This window comes from Cuculus canorus, chromosome 25, assembly GCF_017976375.1.
Source record: "Cuculus canorus isolate bCucCan1 chromosome 25, bCucCan1.pri, whole genome shotgun sequence".
Classification (NCBI taxonomy): Eukaryota; Metazoa; Chordata; class Aves; order Cuculiformes; family Cuculidae; genus Cuculus; species Cuculus canorus.
The window spans coordinates 2,199,226-2,225,097 of NC_071425.1; the positions used below are offsets into that span (position 1 = coordinate 2,199,226).

The 25,872-nt window shown below is 55.2% G+C and overlaps 4 protein-coding genes across 4 annotated transcripts; 3 read left to right on the top strand and 1 right to left on the bottom strand.

Moving 5' to 3' along the window:
* Positions 1 to 3,271: 3,271 nt before the first annotated feature.
* On the top strand, positions 3,272 to 10,902 carry GSDMA (gasdermin A). Its single transcript, XM_009570570.2, has 11 exons — positions 3,272 to 3,295; positions 3,542 to 3,660; positions 4,781 to 5,040; positions 5,691 to 5,901; positions 6,462 to 6,627; positions 6,734 to 6,827; positions 7,587 to 7,634; positions 7,864 to 8,018; positions 8,793 to 8,943; positions 9,427 to 9,500; positions 10,300 to 10,902. The coding sequence occupies exons 3-11, from the start codon at positions 4,830 to 4,832 to the stop codon at positions 10,534 to 10,536; spliced, it is 1,347 nt and encodes a 448-aa protein (XP_009568865.2). The 5' UTR covers positions 3,272 to 3,295; positions 3,542 to 3,660; positions 4,781 to 4,829; the 3' UTR covers positions 10,537 to 10,902.
* LOC128854461 (uncharacterized) lies at positions 10,732 to 13,034 on the bottom strand. Its single transcript, XM_054088016.1, has 2 exons — positions 12,582 to 13,034; positions 10,732 to 10,947 (listed from the first exon to the last, which is right to left on the bottom strand). The coding sequence occupies exons 1-2, from the start codon at positions 13,032 to 13,034 to the stop codon at positions 10,732 to 10,734; spliced, it is 669 nt and encodes a 222-aa protein (XP_053943991.1).
* Positions 12,986 to 18,023, top strand: PSMD3 (proteasome 26S subunit, non-ATPase 3). Its single transcript, XM_054088652.1, has 12 exons — positions 12,986 to 13,207; positions 14,530 to 14,720; positions 15,059 to 15,196; positions 15,380 to 15,516; positions 15,615 to 15,805; positions 15,969 to 16,072; positions 16,180 to 16,294; positions 16,558 to 16,677; positions 16,757 to 16,860; positions 17,096 to 17,251; positions 17,349 to 17,399; positions 17,513 to 18,023. Exons 1-12 carry the CDS (start codon positions 13,033 to 13,035, stop codon positions 17,588 to 17,590), a joined length of 1,560 nt encoding a protein of 519 aa, XP_053944627.1. The 5' UTR covers positions 12,986 to 13,032; the 3' UTR covers positions 17,591 to 18,023.
* Positions 18,024 to 20,115: 2,092 nt separating this feature from the next.
* CSF3 (colony stimulating factor 3) lies at positions 20,116 to 25,782 on the top strand. Its single transcript, XM_054088653.1, has 5 exons — positions 20,116 to 20,438; positions 20,710 to 20,873; positions 21,217 to 21,324; positions 22,026 to 22,172; positions 22,596 to 25,782. Exons 1-5 carry the CDS (start codon positions 20,423 to 20,425, stop codon positions 22,764 to 22,766), a joined length of 606 nt encoding a protein of 201 aa, XP_053944628.1. The 5' UTR covers positions 20,116 to 20,422; the 3' UTR covers positions 22,767 to 25,782.
* Positions 25,783 to 25,872: the final 90 nt, after the last annotated feature.

The window sequence follows — 25,872 nt, forward strand, 5'->3', positions numbered from 1 at the left end:
CTGCTGTTAGGTAAGGTACTCTATACCCTAAAGCCAATGCACTCTCTCAGCTGTTAGACAATGACTTTGGGAAAATATATTGTTTTCAAAGTGGAAATACTTCATCAATCAGCAAAGTACCTTTGAGATGACTCCAAAATCCACAGCATCAATGCCCAGGAGGCTTTCGGAAAGGCACTGCCCTCCGAGCTGTCCGTCTGTCCTTAGCAGGATGGCTAAGACCATACCCAGAGCGCAGGCTGCAAGTTGCTGAACTGCCCTGAACGCAGAACAGAGCCAACATGGCAATGGTTAACCTGCAGAGGAAAGACAACTCCTTTGGTAGAATACCAGGGCAAAATCATCAGCTTTCTGCAACAGAAACAGTTGCTCTATGCTTAAAAAACCTTACTCCTGCATACAGACATATACTGGTGATTTCTAAGTAGATGCACATTATGCAAAGCCGCCAAAGAAGGTCTGACATTTTTAGCCTAAGTATGAATTAAAGGTGAAGTTCAGCTCTTCTTGATGCAGTACAGCACTTCAGAGACTCTTCAAAGGCCTTGGCATTCCAACAGCTGAGGATTTGAACACGTTAGGTGTGCTTATAACTGACACTATGCACCCTTGATTCTGTTTTGTTAATGTGAAGATCAACTGCAAAACAGAAGGGGATTATAAAGCTCCCAAAAAGGCAGTTTTTAAAGACTAAAACTTCTTAGGCAATGCCTTGATTATAACAGTAAGCTTCTTTGGTTTACCTTGTTCACAGAAATGATTAAAATAGCCGTTACACAGATACGTGTTACATGGGAAATAACGTTCTTTCCAACAGAGGGATAGCATTTTTGCTATGGAATAACTGCTGTTCACTTGGACTCACACAGTTAATCCAGCCAAGGGAAACATAAATGAAAATTGGAGAAATATGGAAAGAAGCGAGAGACCTGAAGAAAGAGTTCATGTTAATAATGTGGTGTTTCAAGCATCTACGTAAGATTAATATTTACTTGAACAATTATACATCTGGTAGCATCTTCCCAAAGATCCCATCTTAAGGGTAAGCTACAGAATTAATCCAAAATAGAAAAGAAACCTTAAGTTAATTGCAATTAAACCAGTTGCAATAGCTACTCGTTAGGTGTACCAGAGGTAGCTGGGAGTGCAGGAGTTTTGGGTACGGCTGTTGCATGGCTCCTCCCTGTCGGCATCACAGGGCCAAATTTCCAGCTTAAGTCTCCACTGCAGGGGTGTGACAGCAATGGACACAGCTCTAGGTCTCCTGGAACTCTGTTGAAACCCCTCCCGGCTTATTTGTCTTTGTTAAATCCATACAGAAGCAAGTTCAGCGCTCAAAAGGCCAATCGTGCACACAAACAATGAGTGAAAGAGCATAGTCAAAGCACTAACGCTTGCATGGGATAACTCATTTCTGAGACAAGGGAGATGGGGACAGCGTGGACAGGAGAAAGGTTTCTCAGACACGTACTTGCAGCTAACGCAGCCGTGATCCAAGGGTGAAGCTTCTCTTTTGCATGGAGATCCAGAACGCGCGTACAAAGACTGTCTGGTCATCCTCTGTTGGATTTTCTCCTAGCTACCTGTGTTAAGGAGGTTATTCATTGTTATTGATTTTAAATGGGATTTGGATCACACTGCATTTGACAGACGTTCCTCTCAAACTCATACTGGCTTCCTGTTTAGTGACCCGGGTGGTGAACTCAGCTGGAGAATTAAAGGTGGGCTCTGTCTTGAGACTGAGAAACTGGGTAATAAGGTACTTAAAGTGCTTTTCTCTTTTGTTCTATCATGAATGCCAAAGGAGAAAAGCTTTAGAAACCCACTACTTGAGCCCTGCACAGGCGCTGGCAGAAGCCATCCCCCCTTGTCCAGGGCAAAGCCTCTTCTAAGCCTCTGTCAGGACCTAGCGCATACTCACAGAGCACGGCAGCCGCTGTGCTGGGCAAGAAAACCAAGTACCAACAGCCTGATGCTTCTGAATTAGGGATCCTCTCTTGAGATTCGTTTAACACCACTAACGGGACGGCACAGCCCAACTCTCTGCTAGAAAAAGCCTTTAAAAGAAAAAACAAGGAAAGAAAAGTACTTCTTTTTTAATCATTGTTTAATTTTTTGTTTAATAGGACAGCAGCTGGCTACGATTGTTAACGCATTAATATTTCCTGTTGTGACTTTAGGTTGCTCTATCATTGCCTATAATATCTTTTAAGCATGCGAGTGTTTGTGTATAGGTAACTCCTGGGGTCAGTTTGTGAACTGAATTATTAGTTGGGGTTTTTAACAGAACATTCTGACATTGTACAAAGTTTTAAAGTTTTTTCCAGTAGCCCTTTTTGCTGTGGATACCCAAGTCTCACATAGAGAACTTTCTAAACTAAAGTGTGAATATTTTTATTACTCCTTTGTACAGTATTCTAAGAGAAACTAATAAAGTAAGTATTCCTGTAAAAACTTGTGTCATTCCATGAATTTTCATACAGACAGGTTTTTTGCTTTTAAACAAGCATGGCAAATGATTGTAGATGGCAATTCCAAGCCCGCCAAGCAACTGACTGCTGCAGAGCAAAGAGCTTGCAGCCCACAGTGTGGGTTCCTTAGCACCAGTGAGGCTCCAGGCTGAAGAGACTCAGTTCTCTTGGCCCTTCCTCCCACGATTGATGATGTTCCAATCCCTTCATCATTTCTGTGACCTCCACTGGACTCTCTCCAGTCATTCCTGAGCTAGGAAGACCAGAACTGGACACAGGACTCCGGATGGGGCCTCCCTAGGGCAGAGCAGAGGGGGAGAAGAATCCCCCTCAGCTGCTCCCCACCCTCTTCTCCACGCGCCCCAGAATCCCCTTGGCCTCCTGGACCGCGAAGGCACGCTGCTCCTCATCCAAGCAGAACAGAAGGATGAATGAAAACCAGTGCTAGAAACTAAACAAAACAGAAGGATGAATGAAAACCAGTGCTAGAAACTAAACTAAAATCATGCTAGAAACTAAACAAATCTGACAGGAATGGTACATCTGTAGGACAAGCTGAAGTTATCCATAGCCACTTTAAGAGACCCACGAAAGGCTGACTCAGGTCAATGACTAACTTTTAGGAAGAGAAGGAACACTGCAAACCACGGGCTTTTCATGCCCTAATTTAGCAGACGTTTCCGGATAGCGGAACGGAAAGGCGGGGAAAGAGCATTTCCACAGGGCAGCTGCATATTTGAAGTCACATTGCTTCAGAGCCACGGCAGACGGCTCTGCACATGGCCCACAGACCGTGACGGAGAAGCCAACCGCCCCACAAGCAGGCGAGTATATTTCTAAGACTTATCAGTATGGAAGAGGGTTGGAGCAAACTGTGAAGCACGCTGTCTGTGAAGTGTTCTCGTTTAGTTTTTTTCTCTTTCTGAAGCCTCCCAAGAGAATAAGTCCTGTGGGCACGACTGAAATGATCCTACATTAAACACACAAGACTGTTTCCCTCTGCAGCTCCATCTCATAGGACGCACCACCCCTTCTGGAAGAATCAGACTGAGTGAGTCTCTTTTTTTCAGACCCCTGTGGGACATCAGGGAGAGGGAAGGTGCCTCCATCTGCTCTGCTGGACTTTCTCTAACAACACTGGACATCGCAGGGTGCAGAAGAGGGGAAGACCTGCACATTTCTCTTCTCAGTAAGTATGGGAAGCTTTTTGACTTGTAGATGAAAGCTCTTCTCTTCCCCCACACCTTCCACACTCCAGCTGAAGCAAAAATCAAAACTGAAACTGCAGTAAAACCAAGCTGCAACAGCATATGAGCAGTGATTTTTTTTTTTCCTGCCTGTCCAACACCCAGCTCTCCTCCATGGGGACACAGGCAGAGCACCAGGGCAAACCTAGGGAGCTGTGCTGGGATGGGTGTTTTACATTTTGGGGGGGATTTTCCATAGAACAAGCTCTCCTACACCCCCCAGGCCTGCGTTCACCTCTCAGCACTTTCACTTCCTTTTGTCCAGGCTTTGACAAAACCGTTTTTCTAACGCTCTATTTCGAAACAACGCTAAGCCACTCCTGTCTGGTGGCATTCAATATCTGAGGGGAAATGCTGAGCAGTAAAAAACAGCAAGAAATTGCTCAATAATTACTTGAACAATTTTTCTTTTTAAGCTTCCATCAGGGCAAAGCATTGATTAAAATTTAAAGCACTTAGGGCCATGATGATTTGACTCAATGATCTCAGAAGTCTTTTCCAACCTGGTGATTCTACGTTAGGCCCTAGGTTAAGGGGCAACGTTGAGCTCAGAAATGAAAATGTAGTGGTATATGCTACAAAAAAACTTAATCCAAAGAGCAGTGACGGATTCCAGTGCTGCAGACCAGCATACTCAGGAGCTGCGACCACATCCTCAGCCTGCAGGATGACCAGGAATTCGTCAGCGAAGGGGGATGAGGCTGAACAAGCCTCACCAGAGAAGCACCCCTCTCCAACTGCTTCCCTAGACATAGCCACGTGAAAGTCGTGCCCATGTACTAATGTGAGATTTTGGGGGGTTATTATTGATTTTAAAAAGCTCTTAATTAAGGGAACAGATATTTTGTTACAACAGGTTGCCCAGTTGTGGGTGCCCCTTCCCTGGAGGTGTTCAAGGCCAGTCAGATGGGGCTTTGAGCAACCGGATCCGAAGTGTCCCTGCCCATGGCAGGGGGTGGAACTGGATGGGCTTTGAGGGCCTTTCCAACTCAAACTATTCCTTGATTCTAACTCCCTGCTTGAAAGTCATTTCGCTTACCTAGCCTTGCCTCTTTCCCTAAGGCACCACCACACTTCACTTTGCTTCAAGAATTTATCTGACTGCAGCAGCATGTTTAAAAAAGTCACCCAATCCATTGTAAACCAGATGGATCCCAGTGGAGATCTGGTCCCAGTTCAGAGCATTTTGGACCACGAACATTTCAGACCCCTCTGTCTGGTGAGAAGAAAAAACAAAGCCATATTCCATCCATCTCCCTGCTACAAACAGACATGGTACAAACTTGATGACGTCCTGCTGCATGGAGACAACAGAAGCACAGGTAAAGACCACGTTAATTCTTAAGTTTTCAATTTCCATAGGCAAAACACTTGGATCATTCATGTCTCAACTCTACCACGTTTCACCTTTCTGGTGTGTGCAATAGTTGTAATATTGAGACTGTGTAATCATGTTTAAGTGACTGTGCCAAATTATTTAGGACATGCGACCATTGGAGCGAGTCCAGAGGAGGCCACGGAGGTGATCCGAGGGTTGGAGCACCTCCCATACATGGATGGGTGGGAGAGTTGTTTTTTTCCAGCCTGGAAAAGAGAAGGCTCCAGGGAGAACTCAGAGCAGCTTCCTGGACGGAAAAGGGATCCAGGAAAGCTGGGGAGGGGCTCTTTATCAGGGAGGGCAGGGATAGGACGCGGGGGAACGGTTTGTAGCTGAAAGAGGGGAGATTGAGGTGAGATCTTAGGAAGAAATGTTTTCCTGTGAGGGTGGGGAGGCTCTGGCCCAGGTTGCCCAGAGCAGTGGGGGCTGCCCCATCCCTGGAGGGGTTCCAGGCCAGGTTGGATGGGGCTTGGAGCAACCAGATCCAGTGGGAGGTGTCCCTGCCCATGGCAGGGGGTGGGACTGGATGGGCTTTGAGGTCCCTTCTAACCCAAACCACTCCATGATTCAGATTCTGTGATTCTATGATTTCAGTGTCCCTCTTTCCCAATGATGACGATCAAGATTTAAGAAAATTTACAGTGGAAAAAAGCTGCAGTGACAGAGTCGATGGGAGTCTAAGCCTTTGCGTTGACTCTACAAGCGCAGAGCTGACAGGAGCTGCCTCATTTTCCAAAGCATGGTCCATTAAGCTGGAAAAGAACCACATACCAGTACCAAAACTTGAGGCACTGACAACGCAAAGGTAAGACAGACGCAAAGCAACAATACGTCCTCTGTCACCTTCCTCCATGCCAAGTTACGCAATGTTTTTTCAACAGTCAAAACCCAAGACTAAGAGCCAAGAGCACGCACCCTCCCTAACTATACTTCTAGGGGGTGGGAAAGAGAGACGATAGATTCCTTATGAAGCTGTAAAGATTCCTTACACAGTTTTGCAATGCAAAGTGTAACCTGGCACATGGGAACACCTTAGCATGAAGCCAAGTCATCCTGTCTCACACTTGTACCTGGAGAGGAGCCTGCAGATCAGGACCGATCACCTGCGCGTGCTGCCAGGCTGCAGCCACGCTGCCCCTCAGACACAAAAGGGGAATACACTGAGGACAGCAAGCATTTCAGCCCATTTTCTGCCCTCTTTTCCCTCCAGAAGTCCCCAACACTGGGATACTTCCATCCATACACACAACACGAGAAAGGAAACAAGTGTAGGGGTTCTGGCTCCCACAGATTACAGGACTTCTCTAACTCAGGAGAACAGCCAGGATAATGCATCCTTTTTTTTTTTTTTTTTTTTTTTTTCAGAAAAATCAATGTGAATCACTCCTTCATTCAACAGCTACAGAAAACAAGACAACATTTATACGTGGTTCATGAAAGCATCGAAGCCTCAGAGGAGACTCACTACCAGGAATCCACAGAGGCAGAGGGCAGCTTCATGGCCCAGCTTTACGCCAAGTTTTGTGCAAAGGTTTGGTTCCTCTTCAGAAAAAGGGAAAAGTCATGGAAAAGTCAGTCCTTTCCCACCACCTCCACACCATCCAGGCCCCCTAACAGTTTTTATTCCCCTTGACCAGGGCACCAGACAGAACAAACAAAGCATAACCATTCCCAAGGGCTGCACCCTGGCCTTCCGGGCAATCGAGCTCTCCATTGCAGATGGATCATGGGGTAAGTACCTTCCAGAAACAACCAACTCCTCCATCCAGGAGACAACAAAGAAGAGGAAAACCATTTTCTGAAGTACCATTCAGCCTCATGGCCACCCTTAGCTCATTTGCAAGGACATGAATGCATATGAGTGACAGAAATCCCATTACACAGTAAGTTAAAAGAGTTACCTGGGAAGAGACGCAGTTTGGAGGGAGGTTGGCAAGGAAATAAAAGAAGGATACTGGAAGTCTCAACTCTAAATTTTAGGAACTGCAGAGCTCCTGTTGAAAAGCAGCAGAGAAGACAGAGGTTTGTTGTCTCTTCTTCTCTTCTCTTTTCCTACTTGGAAGAAAAGAGCCAGAGAGAAAACAGGGCACTGATCATTCAGTGGTGTAAAAGGCACTTCTGATGGATAGGGAGAGGGAAGATTAAGGTCCACAAACCTGCTGCAGGATTCTAGAGACCACGTTTGGCTTGCTCCACGTGCTCCGTGCTTCCCACGCTTGCACAGGTCCTGTTGGGTATAAGCCATCATTTTAATGTACTCATATTTTAACACACTTATCAGCTGATTCAGACCCCAACATAAGACAGAAAGGAACGAGGCCTGGGAATAATGATTTTTAAATAACAGGCATAAGACAAATGCAGTGGATCGAGTGCGAACACCAAGCACTTGAGATTTCCAAACTGGGATACCAGTAGCTTTCGACCAATCCTGGTAAAAAAAATCCCTCTCCAGTTTTAAGTGTTTTTCTAATTCTCATTCTGTTGCAGGTTTAAACTACTTCCCAAAAGAACAAGTAAACATGTTCGCATCCGATGGTAAGTCTTTTACTGCTTTTACTGCTCCCATTTGCACTGCTTTTACCTGCTTTGGGAAGAGGGAATCTCCCAGAATGAACACAACCCCTCAGAAGCAATGTGCAGAATGCTACCAATCCCCTGCAACACCACAACCATCCAACTCAAAACGCCTAAATTTAGGGGTGGCAGTGAATTTCTTGGGGGATTGCCTGGTTTGGAAATGATATGGGGACTCTCTGATTTTCAGGTTCCTCCCAAGAAAAATTAGGAGCAGTGCAGGAAGAGGTTAAAGACAATTGTCAAATTTTCTCCAATTTGTCTTCCAATCTGCTACCAGTATTCTTAAAAGCCATCAAAGCTGTGATGAGAGACAGGAACCTCTTTCAAGAACTGACCGAGAAAGTAAGCAAAGCTCTTCTTGCTACCGGGATTTATAAACACAGACAGCCACGACCACATCTCTTGCCCCAGATGCCGTCCCTTCCGTGTCACAACTACCAACCCCCAAATCCTCAAGCAGCACATCTGTCTGGTTTTCATCACGTCTGGTGCTCGGGACAGACTCAAGGGCTGAAATATCATAGAATCATGGAACAGTTTGGGTTAGAAGGGACCTCAAAGCCCATCCAGTCCAATCCCCTGCCATGGGCAGGGACACCTCCCACTGGATCCGGTTGCTCCAAGCCCCATCCAACCTGGCCTTGAACCCCTCCAGGGATGGGGCAGCCACCACTGCTCTGGGCAACCTGGGCCAGGGCCTCCCCACACTCACAGGGAAACATTTCTTCCTAAGATCTCATCTCAATCTCCCATCTTTCAGCTTCAAATCGTTCCCCTCCGTACTATCCCCACCCTTCCTGATCAAGAACCCCTCCCCAGCTTTCCTGGAGCCCCTCTTCATACTGGAAGGAATGTCCTGAATATAATGAAAATGACATACGTCCTGAATGTAGCCCAGCAGACTTCCCTGAAGGCTTCGAATCATTTAAATTTCATATCCTGTCTTTAACCAGAGCCAGTGTGAACATTAAAGCCTCAATTACAGCTTCATAAATAGTTTAGATAGGGGAGACAAAAAGTATATGACTGTTCATGTGCTGCTGTGGTTAAACTCCAAGGAACTACAAGCCACCTCTTCTCTTAAATCTTAGCATTTCTGTTCCTTATCCCCCCCAGATGGAAGCAATTCTTGATGAAACCAGTAGCTGTGAGCTGAAAACAGAAAGCCCGGACTTAAAAGACCTGTTGAGCAGCTTACTGAACTCTTCACGGCATCTCCTCCTCCAGCTGGCAGGAGCAATTGCCTACACTCTGGATGCTTTGGACGGTAAGGTTTTCTGGCTGTGTTAATAGGGAAATCCAGGGGCACCAGGATATATGAAGAGTAATCATACTGACAAAACTAACAGAACACAGAAAACTTAAGACAATTTAGGTAAAACCATTTCTCCAGTGGTGGGAACGGCTGTGGTTTGTGCCAGGAGCACGGAGCTGCCTATAGTGGGAGTAGCAGAGCAGTAACTGCTGAGAACCTGGCACCAAGCTAACGCTTAGCCCGGAAGAGAGCACAGAGGATCCTTGGAGAGAGGGCTTGAAAGCAGAACTCAACCGTGGAGAAAAGGCAGTGCAAATTCCAGGCTTCCTTTCTCAAGGCTGCTTCTATCTCCCCCCAGTTCCTACACTCAGCAGTGCCATCACCTGTTCCTGGAGGAATGGCTGTTTTCTTCTCACAGGGAGGCTGCACTAATAATTCAGTTTAAAATATCCAAAGATGGGTTTTTTTTGGTTTAAACTTGTTTTAATTCTACAGAACTGAGAGAGGATCAGCTGCTGCTGCTGCTGGAGTCCGTGGAAGAGGGGATCGTGTCCCAACAGCTGAAGCTGGTGAGAGCACAATACATCATGTTTGGCTCCAGATGAAGGGGCAGGGGGCATTATTTTAAGTGAAGCAGCACCTAAATGATAATGACATTAGCAGTGGAATCACAGCTTGAAATAACATCAGCGAGAAGGGAAGGAACAATTGTTTCAAACTTGGCAGGGATCACAATACTGACTTTGAGAGAAACCATGTGAAGACATGAAGAGCTAAGATTTCTGACAACTGTTTTGCTGATAAACTAAATTGGACACAGCTGACTACCATTTTTCTTGAAATGGGGGTCAGTTTTCTGGCTTCTTTAGCTCCAGATTTAAAAAAGAAACACATAAACACACTACAGTTTTAATTTCTTGGACATAACTAATTTGTAAGAAACTGGAAACTGGATATACGTGCACAATAGTCTTTCAGGGTAAAAAAAAATCCCCAAAAGAGGGGAGATTTAAATGAGATTTCAGGAAGAAATGTTTTGCTGTGAGGGTGGGGAGGCCCTGGAACAGGTTGCCCAGAGAAATAGTGGCTGTCCCATCCCTGGAGGGGTTCAAGGCCAGGTTGGATGGGGCTTGGAGCAACCGGATCCAGTGGGAAGTGTCCCTGCCCATGGCAGGAGGTGGAACTGGATGGGCTTCAAGGTCCCTTTCAACACAAACCATTCTAATTCAATACATAACGTGGATTATCCAGTGCACCTGTAAGACAGTGAAGCATTTTAGGAGTCAAAGAGATCATTTACGTAACTTCCACAGATGGGGGGCACTGTGAAAAACACTGATTTTGCCTTTTTTTGTTGTTGCTGCACAGGTTGAGAGCATCCTGGAGCAGGACATCAAGCATAACAAGAAGCCTTTCTGTGTGGATGCCAGCCTGCTCTCCTTCGCACAAGAGAAGGAACAAAAATTAACCATGACCATGGTGGCGATGAGCGGAGTGAAGCTGCAGAAAGATGGATCCGCTGTCTGTGCGGGAGAAGCCTTCTCATCCATGGCAGCTCTGTATGCATCCCTGTACGTCCTCAATGCTCTCAGTAATTCGGATTAAGTTATCCCTGTTCTTTCATCCAGGATGATGGAAAGGGAATTACTTAAGAATGTATTTGAAAGTCTCTGCAAGCCAGTTTCTTTCTCCAAATTTCATCTGTACTACTGCTCAGAGCTGCTTTGAAATGAGGGGGAAAAGCAGGCTTAAGGTGAGAAAACTCCTTAGGGAAGCCAGAATCCAGATACTAAAATTGATTTATCTTTCCCCCCGATATGAACGCAGAATGGCAACGGAAAAATCCACCAGCCCAAATAACCACAAGCCTGTTGGCTGCCCTGTAAGTGATCCTGGTTTTCCCAAAACATTTGGGCACACAGCTGTTTGTGTGATCAATAAGATACACGGCAATAAAACAGCAATAATCCACTTACCCTGGTCCCATCCTTGATTTGTGTGTGACTCAGGAACCTGCTAAGGGTTAGAAAGCTGTGGGATCTGAGCATTTTAATACTGCACAGCAGGTAAAGCAGCCCCTCAGGGCTCCACATCCTAGCAGTAAGGAAGAAATCACAGCATCAGAGAACCATGGAATGGTTTGGGTTGGAAGGAACCTTAAAGCCCATCCAGTTCCAACTCCGTACCATGGGCAGGGACACCTCCCACTGGATCCGGTTACTCCAAGCCCCATCCAACCTGGCCTTGAACCCCTCCAGGGATGGGTCAGCCACTATTTCTCTGGGCAACCTGTTCCAGGGCCTCCCCACCCTCACAGGGAAACATTTTCTTCCTAAGATCTCCTCTCAATCTCTCCTCTTTCAGCTGAAAACCGTTCTCCCTCATCCTATGGCTACAGGCCTTACTAAAACACTTCTCCCCATCTTTCTTACAAGCCCCCTTTAAGTACTGAAAGGCTGCTTTAAAAATAAAGAGAATAACTTCTCACTGACGAACTAGATGTTCTGAAGCCCAGTTTTTCACCCTGCAGGTGTTTTCAGGTCCCCAGTTGCCTTCAAGCCTTGGAGGCTCCCTCAGAATCATAGCATCACTTGGTTGGAAAAGACCTTTGAGATCATCGAGTTCAACCGTACCTGTTCTCCAGCCCCTTCCTCAGCTCCATTCTCTTCTCTGGACATGCTCCAGCCCCTCAGTATCCCTCTTAGAGTGAGGGGCCCAAAACTGAACCCAGGAGTCGAGGTGCAGCCTCAGCAATGCTGAGTCCAGTGGGACGATCCCTGTATTCACTCCATGGCTGATCCAAGCCAGGATGCCGCTGGCCTTTTTGGCCACCTGGGCCACTTCTGGCTCATATTCAGCCACGGCCAACCAGCACCCCCAGGTCCTTTTCTGCCAGGCAGCTTCCCAGCTGCTCTTCCCCAAGCCGGGAGCTACACGGGGTTGTTGTGACCTAAGTACAGGGCCTGGCACTGTGCCTGGTTCAACCCCATCCCACTGGCTGCAGCCCATGGATCCAGCCTGTCCTGACCCCTCTGCAGAGCCTCCCTGTCCTCCAGCCCATGGATCCAACTTCTCCTAACCCCTCTACAGACTCTCCTTGCGCTTCAACCATGGATCCAGCTTCTCCAGGTCCCCCTGCAGAGCCTCCCTGACCTCCAGCCCATGGATCCAGCTTCTCCTGACCCCTCTTCAGAGCCTCCCTGACCTCTTTCCATGGATCCAGCTTCCCCAGATCCCCCTGTAGAGTCTCCCTGCCCTCCAGCCCATGGACCCAGCTTCTCCTGACCCCTCTTCAGAGCCTCCCTGACCTCTTTCCATGGATCCAGCTTCTCCAGATCCCCCTGTAGAGACTCCCTGCCCTCCATCCATGGATCCAGCTTCTCCAGATCCCTCTGCATAGTCTCCCTGCCCTCCATCCATGGATCCAGCTCCTCCAGATCCCTCTGCATAGTCTCCCTACCCTCCATCCATGGATCCAGCTTCTCCAGATCCCTCTGCATAGTCTCCCTGCCCTTCACCCATGGATCCAGCTTCTCCAGATCCCTCTGCATAGTCTCCCTGCCCTTCACCCATGGATCCAGCTTCTCCAGATCCCCTTGCAGAGCCTCCTTGCCCTCCAGCCCACGGACCCAGCCTGCCAGGCTCCTCACCAGCACGAGTGGTCCGGCTGCGCCCTGCAGCGGACCGCAGCCCCGGCCCAGAGCTCCATAAAGGCGGCGGGGGTGGAAGATAAGAACGGCGACCTCTCCCCGTGGCCGAAGCCTCGCACTTCGCTTCAGCGCGGCAGACTCAGACCCGCCCGCGCATGCGCCGCGAGGAGGGCGGGAACAGCCGAGCGGCAGCCGGAAACACCCGAGAGCCTGACGAAAATACCCGAACCTCTGGCGGATATCCCCGAGAGGCCGGCGGAAACGACCGAAGGCGTGACGGAAATACCCGAGCGGCTGGCGGAAGGAGACGAAAGCGTGACGGAAAGAGCCGAGCGGGCTCAGCGGGAGGAGCCGATCGGTGCCGAACTCGGCGCTCAACAGCCCGAGTGCCGAGTTCGGCTGGTCGCGCCTGGCTCCCGGTGCGCCCCGCGGTTGTTGCAGTGTCACGGCCATGAAACAGGAGGGCGCGTCCCGGCGCCGCGGGGACAAGGCCAAGGCGCCCCCCGACGGGCCCCCTCCGGCACCCCCCGACGTGGAGATGCAGGAGGAGGTGGGGACGGGGACGGCGGCTGAAACCGCCGGGGAGCGGCAGCCGCAGCGGGAGCTGGATGCCATCACGTTGGAGGGTGAGGGGGGGCCCAAACAGAGGGGAACGGGGAGGGAGGAGCTGAGGCGGGACGGGGGCTGGTCCCGGGCTGGGGGGAACGGGAGAGAGGAGTGGGAGAAGAGGGGAATGGGGAGCAGGGGGAGTCCCAGGCCAAGGGGAATGGGGGGGTCCCAGGCCGAGGGGAACGGGGAATTGGGGGGTGGGGGGGTAGGCCGAGGGGAACGGGGAGAGGGAAGAGGAGACGGAGATGAGGGGAACGGAGAGTGATCCTGAGCTGAAGAGATCGATGAGGGGGGGTCCCAGGCTGAGGGGAACGGGAGGGGGGGGCCGGGTCGAGGGGAACGGGGTGGGAGTGTTGGTGGAAATGAGGGGGGGGGAGGGAGAAGGGAGTGGGGATGGGACTGGGGGAGGCAGAAACTGAGGGGGGGGCCTGGGCCGAGGGGTACAGCGAGGGAGTGAGAATGATGGTGGGGGGCAAAGGGAATGGGGAGGGGGAGGTGGGGGGGAAGGGGCTGAGGGGAAGGAGGAGGGGAATGGGAGCCTGGGCTGAGGGAAACTGGGGTGGGGGGAGAGGGGAGCTGGGCTGAAGGGAACGGAGAGGGGGGGCTGGGTTTGAGGGAGCCCAGGGAGGGGCCTGGATACAGGGAAATGGCGGGGGGCACCAGAGAGAGGCCCCTGTGACGCGGATCTGGAGGGAGGGGAACGGGAAGGGGCCTGGGTTGAGGGGAACAGGGGACACTGGAGAGGGGTCCCTCTAATGGGGATTGGGGGGCAGGGGTTGTCAGAGAGAGGGACCAGGGCTGGCTTAGGGGAGCCTCCTTAAGGAATCTTGGGGCAGAGGGGAATGGGGGGGCTATAGGGAGCCCTGGGGGGGGGATCCTTATTGAGGAAAGGGTAGAAAGGGGTGTCTGTGGGGGTAGGAAGGGAGGAGGGGAGTTGTCGGGGGAGAAATGCTGGAAAAGGTGTTGGAGGAGGGGAATGGGGCGTCACTGTGGGGAAAAGGAGTTGGGGGGCCCCAAAGAGTCCCTGTAAGGGGCAGAGGGAGCCACAGGAATGCCACGATGGGACCCTGGCAGGCTGCAGGGGAAGGATGGAGCCCACAGGTGGAGAAAGGGGCCTCTGGAGGGGTCTTCTCCAGCCCCTGCTCTGAGCAGGGATGGCTGCAGGGTCGGGTCAGGCACTGGGGATGCTGAGGATGCTCAGTCCCACTCCCACAAATGGTTAGAGGGTCCCAACAGCAGCCGGATGGACCTGGAGGGATCCCAACTCCACTCTGGTGCATCCTTTGGCTGATGCCTCAGGCAGATGCGTGCTGACAGCACATCCCCTGTGCTCCCGCAGATATCAAGGAGCACGTGAAGCAGCTGGAGAAGGCCGTGTCAGGGAAGGAGCCGCGCTATGTCCTGCGTGCCTTGCGGGCTCTGCCCTCCACCTCACGCCGACTCAACTCCAACGTGCTTCACAAAGCCATCAATGGCTTCTTCACCTCCAACAGCACCGTGCGGGATTTCCTCCTCGGCTTCCTCGAGGAGGTACGGCAGCAGGGGATGGGGAGAGGGGCCTGACTGTGGAGGGGCCACCTTTCCCACACCCGTGAGCCTCCAGAGCACCGTTCTGCAGGGTGGGAGCGCACCGGGAACAGCAAGGGCTTGGGGATTCCTGGGACACGCTGTTCAGGAGCGCGTGTGGGGTGAGATGGGTCGCTGCAGTGCTGGCAGGGGTGGGACTGTTGTGCTGGCAGCCTAGGCTGGTTCTCCTGTTACCCCTGTAGCAGAGCTGTCACCAGGACAGGCTGGGGACGGGCCTTACTGCCAGCAGGGCATGAGGTGGGATGGGGGGATGGAATTCCAGCATGTCTCTCCCTACCCAGGTCATGGAGACGGAAGCTGAGCTGCAGTTTCGCCCACGGACAGGGAAGGCGGCCTCAGCCCCTCTCTTGCCAGAAGTGGAGACCTACCTCCAGCTGCTTCTTGTCATCTACCTGATGAACAGCAAGCGATATGTTGAGGTGAGATTCCCCGAGCTCTTCCTGTGGTGCTCCTGCACCAGGCAGAGCCTGGAGAGCATCAGGGACCTGCCTGGTGTCCTGGTGTGGCCCCACACTCTCCCCTTCCCTTCAGCTGTGTTTGGAGGCAGCCCTTGGGCTCAGCCTCCTGGTTCCTCAGCTCTGACCTCTCTTTCCCTCTTGCAGGCTCAGAAAGTCTCCGATGACCTGATGCAGAAGATCAGTTCCCAAAACCGACGGGCCCTTGACTTGGTGGTGGCAAAATGTTATTACTACCACTCCCGCATCTATGAATTCCTGAATAAACTCGACGTGGTCAGGAGGTGGGGTAGATCCTGCATGCAGGCACTCACTGAGCTGTGTCCTGACGAGCAGGGCTCCTTTCTTTCTCCCTCCCTGACATTCTCTCCCGTTCTGGCAGCTTCCTGCATGCCCGGTTACGGACAGCCACGCTGCGTCACGATGCGGATGGGCAGGCCACCCTCCTCAACCTGCTGCTGAGGAACTATCTCCACTACAACCTTTATGACCAAGCGGAAAAGCTCGTCTCCAAGTCCGTGTTTCCTGAGCAGGCTAACAACAATGAATGGGCTCGGTACCTCTATTACACAGGTGAGATCCTGAGGATCCCATGTGGCACCAGCAGCTCCGGAACCAGGAGCTCTGCTTCCCGAGGTAACCTGTTGGAGCGGCTGGAGAGGGGCCTTGCAGGCAGGATGTGAAGCTCTTGTTTGGCTGGATCCAGTTGGATTCACTCTGGCTTTTCCAAACACAGGGCGCATCAAGGCCATCCAGCTGGAGTACTCAGAGGCGCGGAGGACTATGACGAATGCCCTGCGGAAGGCACCGCAGCACACGGCTGTTGGCTTCAAGCAGACGGTGAGTGAGCATAGGGAACACTGGTAGGCTCTGGTGCCTCCTGGCTCCACAGGAAAGCTGCCGCAAGGCTGGGCAGTCAGGACTCACCGTGTCTCTCTCTGCTTAAGGTGCACAAGCTGCTCATCGTGGTGGAACTGCTCCTTGGGGAGATCCCGGACAGGCTGCAGTTCAGACAGCCCTCCCTCAAGCGCTCGCTCATGCCCTACTTCCTCCTGACCCAGGGTACGACAGGCTGCTCCTGCCTGCGCTCCATCCCTCTCCGGTGTCTTGGCACAATGTCCCGTGCTTTGAGGGAGCAGGGAAACCTGGGAGGGAGAGCAGGGGGTATTTCTTTCCTCTTGATGGGAGCTGGCAGCAGGTTCCACTTGGTGCCAGCCCTCCCCTGGCAGCTCTGAAGAGGAGGGGGCAACAGGCCCAGGGGTCATCCCTGCCTCCTGCATCCCTGTCCCTCACTCCTTATCAATTAACACATTCCCCTCTTCCAGCCGTCAGGACCGGGAACCTGGCCAAGTTCAACCAAGTCCTCGATCAGTTTGGGGACAAGTTTCAGGCCGACGGCACCTACACCCTGATCATCCGGCTGAGGCACAACGTTATCAAGACAGGTCAGGAGCCACAGCCGGGGCGCCTGGGGTCACGGTCACGGCCACTGCCGGCGGCTCCACTCTCCGTCCTCCCTCGCAGGTGTCCGTATGATCAGCCTCTCTTATTCTCGCATCTCCCTGGCCGATATCGCCCAGAAGCTGCAGCTGGACAGCCCGGAGGATGCAGAGTTTATTGTGGCCAAGGTAGTGAAGTCCCATCCTTCCTGGTGCTCCCATCCCTGTTTCTCTTCCCTCTCTGTGCCCAATTTTCCATCAAGACCCTTCTTGGGACACCCGAGGCAGCAAGTCCCCTCTTCTGTGCGCTGTGTCGCGGTCCAGCTGCTCCCACCGCCGCAGCCCGCTCCTCCCTTCACTCCAAACGGTTGCTGCAGCGTTCGGGGGCTGTGGGTGCCCTGACCGCCTTTCTTCTTGCTCACAGGCCATTCGGGATGGCGTGATCGAGGCCAGCATTAACCACGAGAAGGGCTACGTCCAGTCGAAGGAGATGATCGACATCTACTCCACGCGGGAGCCCCAGCTGGCGTTCCACCAGCGCATCTCCTTCTGCCTCGACATCCACAACATGTCTGTCAAGGTGAGCGCAGCCGCTCCGGAGGCTGGCAGGGACAGCGGGGCAGAGCTGAGACGTTGCTCAGCTCCAATCTGCCTTCTCTTTCTTCTTTTTTTCCCAGGCCATGAGGTTCCCACCTAAATCTTACAATAAGGACTTGGAATCTGCAGAGGTGAGATCTCATCTGGGTCACTGCAGCCTGAAACTGCTCGTGCTCGGGACGGACGCGGCCATGAGAAGGACGCAGCTCCTGTTCCTAACCTCTGCCTTTTTTTTGCCTTCCAGGAGCGCCGGGAGCGCGAGCAACAGGACCTGGAGTTCGCAAAGGAGATGGCGGAGGACGATGATGACGGTTTTCCGTGAGCCTCTTGTCTGGCTGTATTTTTTTACCTGTCCCTTGGGAAGGCGCTGTCTGAGCGGAGCTGCTCCACGCAGCCCCCGCCCCGCCGTCCGCCTTCCTTTGATAAATACCTGCATGTCCGTACTGTGGGAGGGGGACAAGGGGCTTCCCTGCTCCCCCGTCCCCCACCGGGAACCCTTTTCCCCATAACCCCACATTCTTTTGAGGGTGCTGGTGGTCTCAGTGGTTGCTGCGCCCAGTGGAGGCGTAGACGGAGCCGGAGAATTGGGAGGTCCTGGGGAAGCAGGGTCAGGGCTTATGGGGGGCAGGAGCACACGGCTCCGCAGGGACTGTGGGTGCCCCCAGCTCTCGCGACAATAATGGGGTCAAACTTTGTTAAGCTTCAATTATGACTTTTAAAATAAAAGTTGGAAAAACGCCAGCCCAGCCACCTCCTCCTGTCGATTTGTGGTACCTGTGGGGCAGAGTTTCTGCTCTCTGCTGCCCACTTTGGGGCTCAGGACCAGAGCTGGGGCCACTTCTGCCATCCTGGCTGTGCTGGGACCGGGACCGGCAGCTCTGGGATGGGGTGGCAGGGGCTTTGGGATCCAGGGACCAGCTCAGAGCTGAGCCAGGGAGCATCTGCTCCATCCTGTGCGGATCCTCTTTCCCAGAAGCCACTTTGTTCTGTGGCCGTAGACAGGGAACAGGACTGGGAGCGGGAGTCTGAGCTCCGCCGCCCCCTCACCCTGCCAGGAAAGGCTCGGGGGCCAGGCTGGGCCCCCACAGCCACCAGCAATGGGACCAGGGGCTGTGCAGCCACCTCGAGTGGTTCTTGCCAGCATCTGGGACCAGCTGGGCTCGTCCTCTGGGGAAATGTGGGAATCTCCCACTCTGTGACCATTCTGCGCTGAGCGTCAAGGGTGACGCTGTCCCTGGGGTGATGGACACAACCCGTCCCTGCTCTCGGAGGGCTCCCAGGGGTGATGGACACAGCCTGTCCCTGCTCCGGGGGCTCCCAGGGGTGATGGACACAGCCTGTCCCTGCTCTCGGGGGGCCCTGGGCCAGACCCCACTATCTAGAGTGGCACCAGGGATGCTGGATCTGGCACAGGGGACAGAGGGACACCCTGGAACTGCTCGCTGGGTGCCTGTGCCAGGAGCTGCGGGGAGGAAGGGTGGCCACAAGGCAGAACCCCAGCGGGGTGGGCGCCCAGGACAGTCCCTGGGCCCAATCCAGGCAGCGCCAGCCCCGGGGGAAGTGGTGCTGGGCCACCTCCGCTGCCTGGGCCCCACCACCCACAGGGTTTCGGGTCAGGCCACCACTTCCTTCCTTGGAAAGATGACAGGGGGCTTTGGGCCCCACCAGGCGCTGATTCACGGCCCCCCCCTTCCCCCTGATTCTTGAAAGCATTGACCTGCTGAGATGAAAGCTCCGCTCTGGAAACAGGGTGATCCCCAGGAACTCGGGCCCACTCCAGCGAGGGGCACCCCGTTCCGGAATGGCCCCTGGCTTCCCCCGGAGGCCGAGGGTGGATTTCTCCTAGGAAACCCCACAAACAAGCTTTGCTCCTGAGTTCCTTTTACACAGTTTGGACCCCAGCGCTGCCAGGACCTGGGAAGGGAGGTCATCATTAGGTTTCAGAGTTAACAGCTGGTGGTGCTCATGGATTGGATGCAGCTGCCATGGGTTCCTTTTTCCAGCTGAAGATGGGGGCAGCTCCTGGTGCTCAGGGCTGACTGTCCCCTCACCAAGGTCTGCGTTGTGTAAGGACAGGGGTCCCGGTCCCCAGACTGGCCCCATGCTGCTGGGAGCCAGGCCCAAGTGACACAAGGACCCCTGGGGTCACCCTGCCCGGATGGCTGTGTGTCCGATGCCTCCTGCACTCGTGCTGGTCAGGATCCGGCCCAGCTGGCACCAACCCAGATCATCCTAGAAGGACTTGCGGGAAGCGGCACGAGCCAAAATTCCTACGTCAGCAGGGCAGGGAGCAGCCGGCCCCGCTCCCAGGGCTGCTCTGGCAGCCGCTTCCCCGAAGGGACAAGTGGGACAGCCCCTGGCTGGGGTGTTGGGGTCCTGACCCCACCGAGTGCTCAGTGCTGCACAGCACAGCCCTGCGGCGCCCAGTGGGGCAGGATCTGGCCCTGGGGTGCTAAGCCGGGGGGGGTGCATCCCTGGGCAGGTGCCTGGATGGGGTCTGACCTGACCTTGGCCACCTCCGGCAGGTCCCAGCACCGCACCGGCCACCAGGGCTTGGGCAGCTCAGGGGGACGATGCCCCCACACAGGGTTGGGATGGGAACGATGCCCATATGGAGTTGGGATGGGGATGATACCCCCACACTGGGTTGGGATGGGAACGATGCCCACATGGAGTTGGCATGGGGATGATGCCCCCACGCAGGGTTGGGATAGCGACAGTCCTGGAGGGACTCCGGCTGTGAAAAACCACCTTCCCCTCACCCGGTCACCCGCCAGTGACCCCGTGGCACTGGGCGGCGAGGCGGGAGCCCTGCCAGTGGGTTAATGAGTCACCGAGCCACCCTCCCAGCGCCCAACATCTACCCTGGTGCCAGGGCTCCCCTGGGCACCCATCGCTGCTCCGAGGGGCACCGGTGGCCGGGAAAGCCCCACAGGCTGGAAGGTGTGGGCAGCGGCCGGAGCACCCGGCTCCCAGGATTTGCATGTTGGTGATTAAGACAATGAAGCAATCGTCACTGTTGCCACATCAGTGTGAATCCCCCGGAGCCCGCTATAAATGCCCTAATCGATGAGGCCGCGCAGAGCCGGGGCAGGAGGAGCTGTGCTGGACCAGGCCAGGCTCGCAGAGAGGAGAAGACACCGAGCCAGGCATCATGTGCTCCCTCACCCGTGAGTACCCGCAGCCCCAGCACCCACAGCACCCATTGCAGCGCCCGTAAAACCCTCTGTACTTGCAGCACCCACAGCCCCGGCACTGCGGGATGCAGCGATCACCCCATCGCTCTCCCTTCTCTGCCCCATCCATGGGGTCTGTGCCCCCTTCCCTGGGCTGCATTGGTGCCACCATCCCTGGAGGGCATCTGCCAGCTGAGCCCAGACCCTGGCGCTGGGCTGGGGACCGCGGTGTCGCTGGGATGGGCGCTGAGCCGTATTCCCGCAGGAGCGCTGGCGCTGGTTGCGCTGCTGTGGGCGCCGTGGCGGGCGCTGGATGGGGCGCCGCTGGCCGAGCTCTCGGGGGACCAGGACTTCCAGCTCTTCTTGCACAAGAACCTCGAATTCACCCGCAAGATTAAGGGGGACGTGGCCGCGCTGCAGCGCGTGGTGGTGAGTCCTGGGTGCCGCGCAGGGGGTGGGGGGACGGTGGCCACAGGCGCTGTGGGGTCATAGATAAGGTGACCTTCCACTTATCAGCACCGCAAGGCCAGGAGCCAGCGGTGTTCCCTGTGCCTTGGCCTCTCGCCGCACTGCTTGACCCCGGGATCCTGGGGCACCTGTAGGGGTTGGGGACACTTGGGGACCTCCCCGGGGTGGTTTGCTCTTATTCTATCCCACCAGGTTCACCCCATCCCCTCTCTCTTCCTCCTCGCTGGGTTGCAGGGGGGGTCCCACGCCCCAGGGATGGGTGGTGGGATCCTCCGGCCACCCTGACCCTGTCCTTCGGCTGCAGTGCGACACCTTCCAGCTGTGCAAAGAGGAGGAGCTGCTGCTGGTGCGGCAGGACCTGAGCATCGCGCAGGCACCGCTGGAGCAGTGCCACAGCCGCACCTTCCAGGCGGTGAGTGCAGGTGGCCCACCCATGTCACAAGCTGGCCGGTCTCAGCCCTGTCAGCATCGCTTGGGGCAGTGCGATGCCCATCATGGTGCTGTGGCCGGGCTGAGCCCAACGGACCGCTCCGAGCCCCACTGACCGCTCTGAGCCCCACTGACCGCTCTGAGCCCCGCTCTGAGCCCCAATGACAGCTCTGAGCTCTGCTCTGAGCCCCACTGACCACTCTGAGCCCCATTGACCGCTCCGAGCCCCACTGACCACTCTGAGCCCCACTCTGAGCCCCGCTGACTGCTCTGAGCTCTGCTCCGAGCTCCACTGACCACTATGAATCCCACTCTGAGCCCCACTGACCGCTCTGAGCCCCGCTCTGAGCCTCAATGACCACTTTGAGCCCTGCTCTGAGCCTCAATGACCACTCTGAGCTCTGCTCTGAGCCCCACTGACCACTCGGAACCCTGTTCTGAGCCTCACTGACCGCTCCGAGCTCTGCTCTGAGCCTCAATGACCACTTTGAGCCCTGCTCTGAGCCCCACTGACCACTCAGAGCCCTGCTCTGAGCCTCACTGACCGCTCCAAGCCCCATTGACCACTCTGAGCCCCGCTGACCACTCCGAGCTCTGCTATGAGCCTGACTGACCACTCTGAGCCCGACTGACCACTCTGAGCCCGACTCTGAGCCCCGCTGACCGCGCTGTGCCTGCCCGCAGGAAGCCTGCTTCAGCCAGATCCGCAATGGGCTCCGCAACTACCACAGCTCCCTCGCCACCGTCCTGGAGCTGCTGCCCACGCATGCCGGCCTGGTGGAGACCCTGCAGCTGGATGCTGCCAACCTCTCCTCCAACATCCAGCAGCAGGTGAGGGGCGCGGGGGGTGGGCATCCATGGGGTCTGCATCCCCGGGAGGAATAGGGATGGCTCGGCAGGAATACAGCGTCTGCATCCCCAGGGGGATGGGGAGAGCTTGGCAGGGACAAGCGTTTGCATCCCCTGGGAAGGCTCAGCAGGGATATGAGATCTGTATCCCTGAGGGAAAAGGGAGAGCTCAGCAGGGACACGGGGGGGTGCATCCCTAAGGAGAGCACAGGAGGGCCACAGGATCTGCATCCCCAGGGGACAGGGAGGACACAGCAGGGATACGGGGGCTGCATCCCTGAGGGAATGAGCAGGGCTCGGCAGTGATATGGGATCTGCATCCCCGAGCTCGCAGCAGCTCCGCAGGCCCCCGGGATGCTGCCGTGCTCGTGGGCTGTCTGGAGCTGACAACTCTGCCCGCTGCAGATGGAGGACCTGGGCTTGGCCACGGTGACGTTCCCCACTGAGGACCGGAGCCCCCTCCCCGTCTTCTCCTCCCGCTTCCAACACCAAGTTGGCGGCTTCTTCATCCTGGCCAACTTCCAGCGCTTTCTGGAGACGGCGTACCGAGCGCTGCGGCACCTCGCCCACCTCTGACAACCCGGCTCTGCATCACCGCACCCTATTTATGTCCCAGCCTGAGTGACCTTCCCAGCTTTTCCGCTCTTTTACTATTTATCGCTATTTAATATTTATCCGGCGGGGATGCTCCCCCGCCCAGTGGTCCCAGAGCAGGGACGCTGGCATCTGTGCACGGTTATCCGTGCACAGCATCACCTTTGTTTAATATTTAAACAAAAGCGTATCTCTGCTATGAGGTTCAGGAGCCGCGGCTGAGCCCTGGCAGCTGCCGTGGGCACCGCGTGTGCCTCAGTTTCCCCACGGCTTGCACAAGGCGCTGCGGGTACCCCCTAGCATCCCGCCTGGCCGAGGGAAAACCATCTTCATCCATGGATGAAGCTACTTCAGAGCATTTCCCTACCTGGGCTGCAGCCTGCAGGGATGGCTCTGATGGCTGTTATTGCTATTAGGCATAGTTACATTAATTAATATTTATTAGCCATTAGGTAAGGACGACGGAGGAGCCGTAGGGATGCGGCAGCCTCTCAGGATGAGGCTTTTCCAGGGGAGCTCCAACACCTTTGAGAGGGCTGAGGCTTTGCTCTGCCAGCGCCTGTCCCCCTTCCCTGCTGAACTCGAGTATTTATCGCGGTTTAATTTATTTGCACCCATCTCCCGGTCCCGGGGAAGCCGCTCCTGTCTGCCCTGAGCCCGGCACAGCCTCCGGTCTCGTGGCTGTGCCAGCAGCTCCCGCCGGCCCACGCAGCCGTATTTGTATATGGGAAATTTCACAGCCCACCCCGGTGTTTTGTACTGTATTTATTGCCGCAGCTGGGTCAGCCCCAGCCAAACACACGCTAAGGGTTTTTTTTTTTATATGTGATAAAAAAATGGAAATAAACTCTATTTTTGCCTTTCCTGCCGTCTCCTGCCTGCGTGGGGTGGGATTCTGCATGACGAGGGGACACAGGGACAGAGATGGGACACAGGGAATGGGTTCCTTTCCACCGTGGCCGCTGGCACCGGCTCAGCAGTGCCCAGTTGTGGTGCAAACCAGCATCTCTGGTGCTCCTGCCCCCTGAACCGCAGCACAAACCTTCCCAAGGGCCAGGAAGCACCCGTGGGTGGCTGGGTGCAGTTGCCCGGGGGTGGCAGCTTCCTCCTGCATCCGGCAGCACCAATTAGGCAAGAGCTGATTCCTAGAAAGCGCTGGAGCCTGGCAGTGCCCAGCTGGCAGCTCAGGGCCATGGGGAGCATCCCCGGCACTGGCACCACACCGGGACCTGCCGGCAGCTGACGTGGGGGCTCACGAACGCCCCGGCAGCGCTGAGCATCCCCATCCCATGCAGGGAGGGCTGGGAGAACGAGAATGGGTGTGATGAGTGCTCAAGGGCTCTGCAAAGGCAGCTGAGCCGGACACTCTGGCCTCACCACAGACCTTGGGGTGGAACCTGGTCACCTCTCTTTCGCTGCTGCCGCAAGGAGAATCAGCCCCACAGCTGCCCGAGGAGCCCTCCCAGCATCACTGCCCTGGGATGGCACTTCCAGCAGTGAGAAACCTCAGGTGGATGGACAAACGGACGTGCCCAAGCGAAACCAGCAGAACCAGAGGACCTGGGAAGCCCCCACCGTGGCCATCCCCAGCTGGCCCGCGGCATCGCCCCGCTCCTTCAGGGGTGTTTGGCCACCCTGGGCTGTCCCTGCGCTCCCAGGCTTGCACCAACCTGGCTTCCTCCCACTGGTCCCATGCTCGTCAGCAGCCCTGCACGGTGCCCAGCCTGGCCACAGCAGAGACGAGCCCCGGTGGGTGCTGGGGGTCCCTGCTCCTGCCCTTCCTCCTCTTTTCCTGTCCTGGGAAGGGGCAGGCATGAAGCTGGAGCCCCACTGCCATCCACCACTCCATCCCACCACCTCAGGGAAGCCACCACTGCCTGGGCTTGTTTGGCCACAGCCCCTGCGTAGCAGCTCCTGGGAGAGCAACCAGCAAGAGGTATTGCTCCTTCCTCGCTTATCGGCGCTTACAGGAAACCCCTTCTGCTCCAGCCCTTTCCCAGAAGGTGAAGCGCCAGGCGCCAATAGGGAGCGTGGGGCTGCCGCTGGCAAATATTGACAGAGCCTGGAAGGCCAAGAGCGCCAGGGCTGCTCTTTGCTCCGAGCTAACGGTAAAGAGCCGCCCCTGGGCAAGCGGGAGCTGCCGCTGGACCAGGGCTGAGGTGCCTGGGAACGTCGGTGCCAGCTCAGTGCAGGACGCAGGCCTGGTGGGGAGCAGCACTGGCTGTGGCACAGCACGACAAGGCTCCTCCGCTCACCGCATCGGGGTCTCTCCCTCCAGGGAAGTCTATGAACAGCTAAGAGCTGAGATCATCCCGGGGATCAGGAGCAGGCAGGCCCTGAATCACCATCCCACTGCCTTTTTCCCTGCCAGCACTGATCTAAGCCCCGTGCACCGCTCCAGGACCTTCCCGTGCCGCCTATCCTGTAGCACCGTCAAAACACTTGCTTCAGAGCCCCCCAAAATGGGGGCTGTGAACCCCACTGAAGCCAAGGCAGGGCAGGAGGCACAGCCCAGCCCCACGGATGCGGCTGGGACCCAGCTCAGAGCCGAGGCACCCTGAGGGGAAAGCTGACGCCCCACTCCCCAGGCACCGCTTCCCCCTTTCTTGTGAGTCAAGCAGAAAATACAAATGAAAGGATCAGAGGCAAAGCCACCCCAGCTCTGCCACCCCCTCAGGGTTGGGGTTTCATGACAGCGACTGGTGGATTCACCACCAAAGCAGCTGACTGGGAGCTGGGACACCCCCGCAGAGGAGCCTCTCCCAGCATGACGCCAGTGCAGCACTGGTGAGGCCGCGGTTACCATGCTCACAGCCACGGATGCGGGGTGAACCTACGCTCACGTGGAAGAATTTCCAACAGGAATTCGCTTGCAGCTTACAGAGCGGCAGGAAAGCATGTCCGCTCCATCCAGCCGCACACCTGCAGCTGGTGAGACGCAGGAACCCACTTCCAGAGGGGAGCATCACGGGCAGCCCATCGTCCTCCCAGCTTCTCTGGGATCAGGGCATGAGGGATAGGGACAGAGCGGGTGTGATTTCCCTCCCCCGGCCACCACAGGGCTTGGCTACTTTCCCTCCTATCGCTC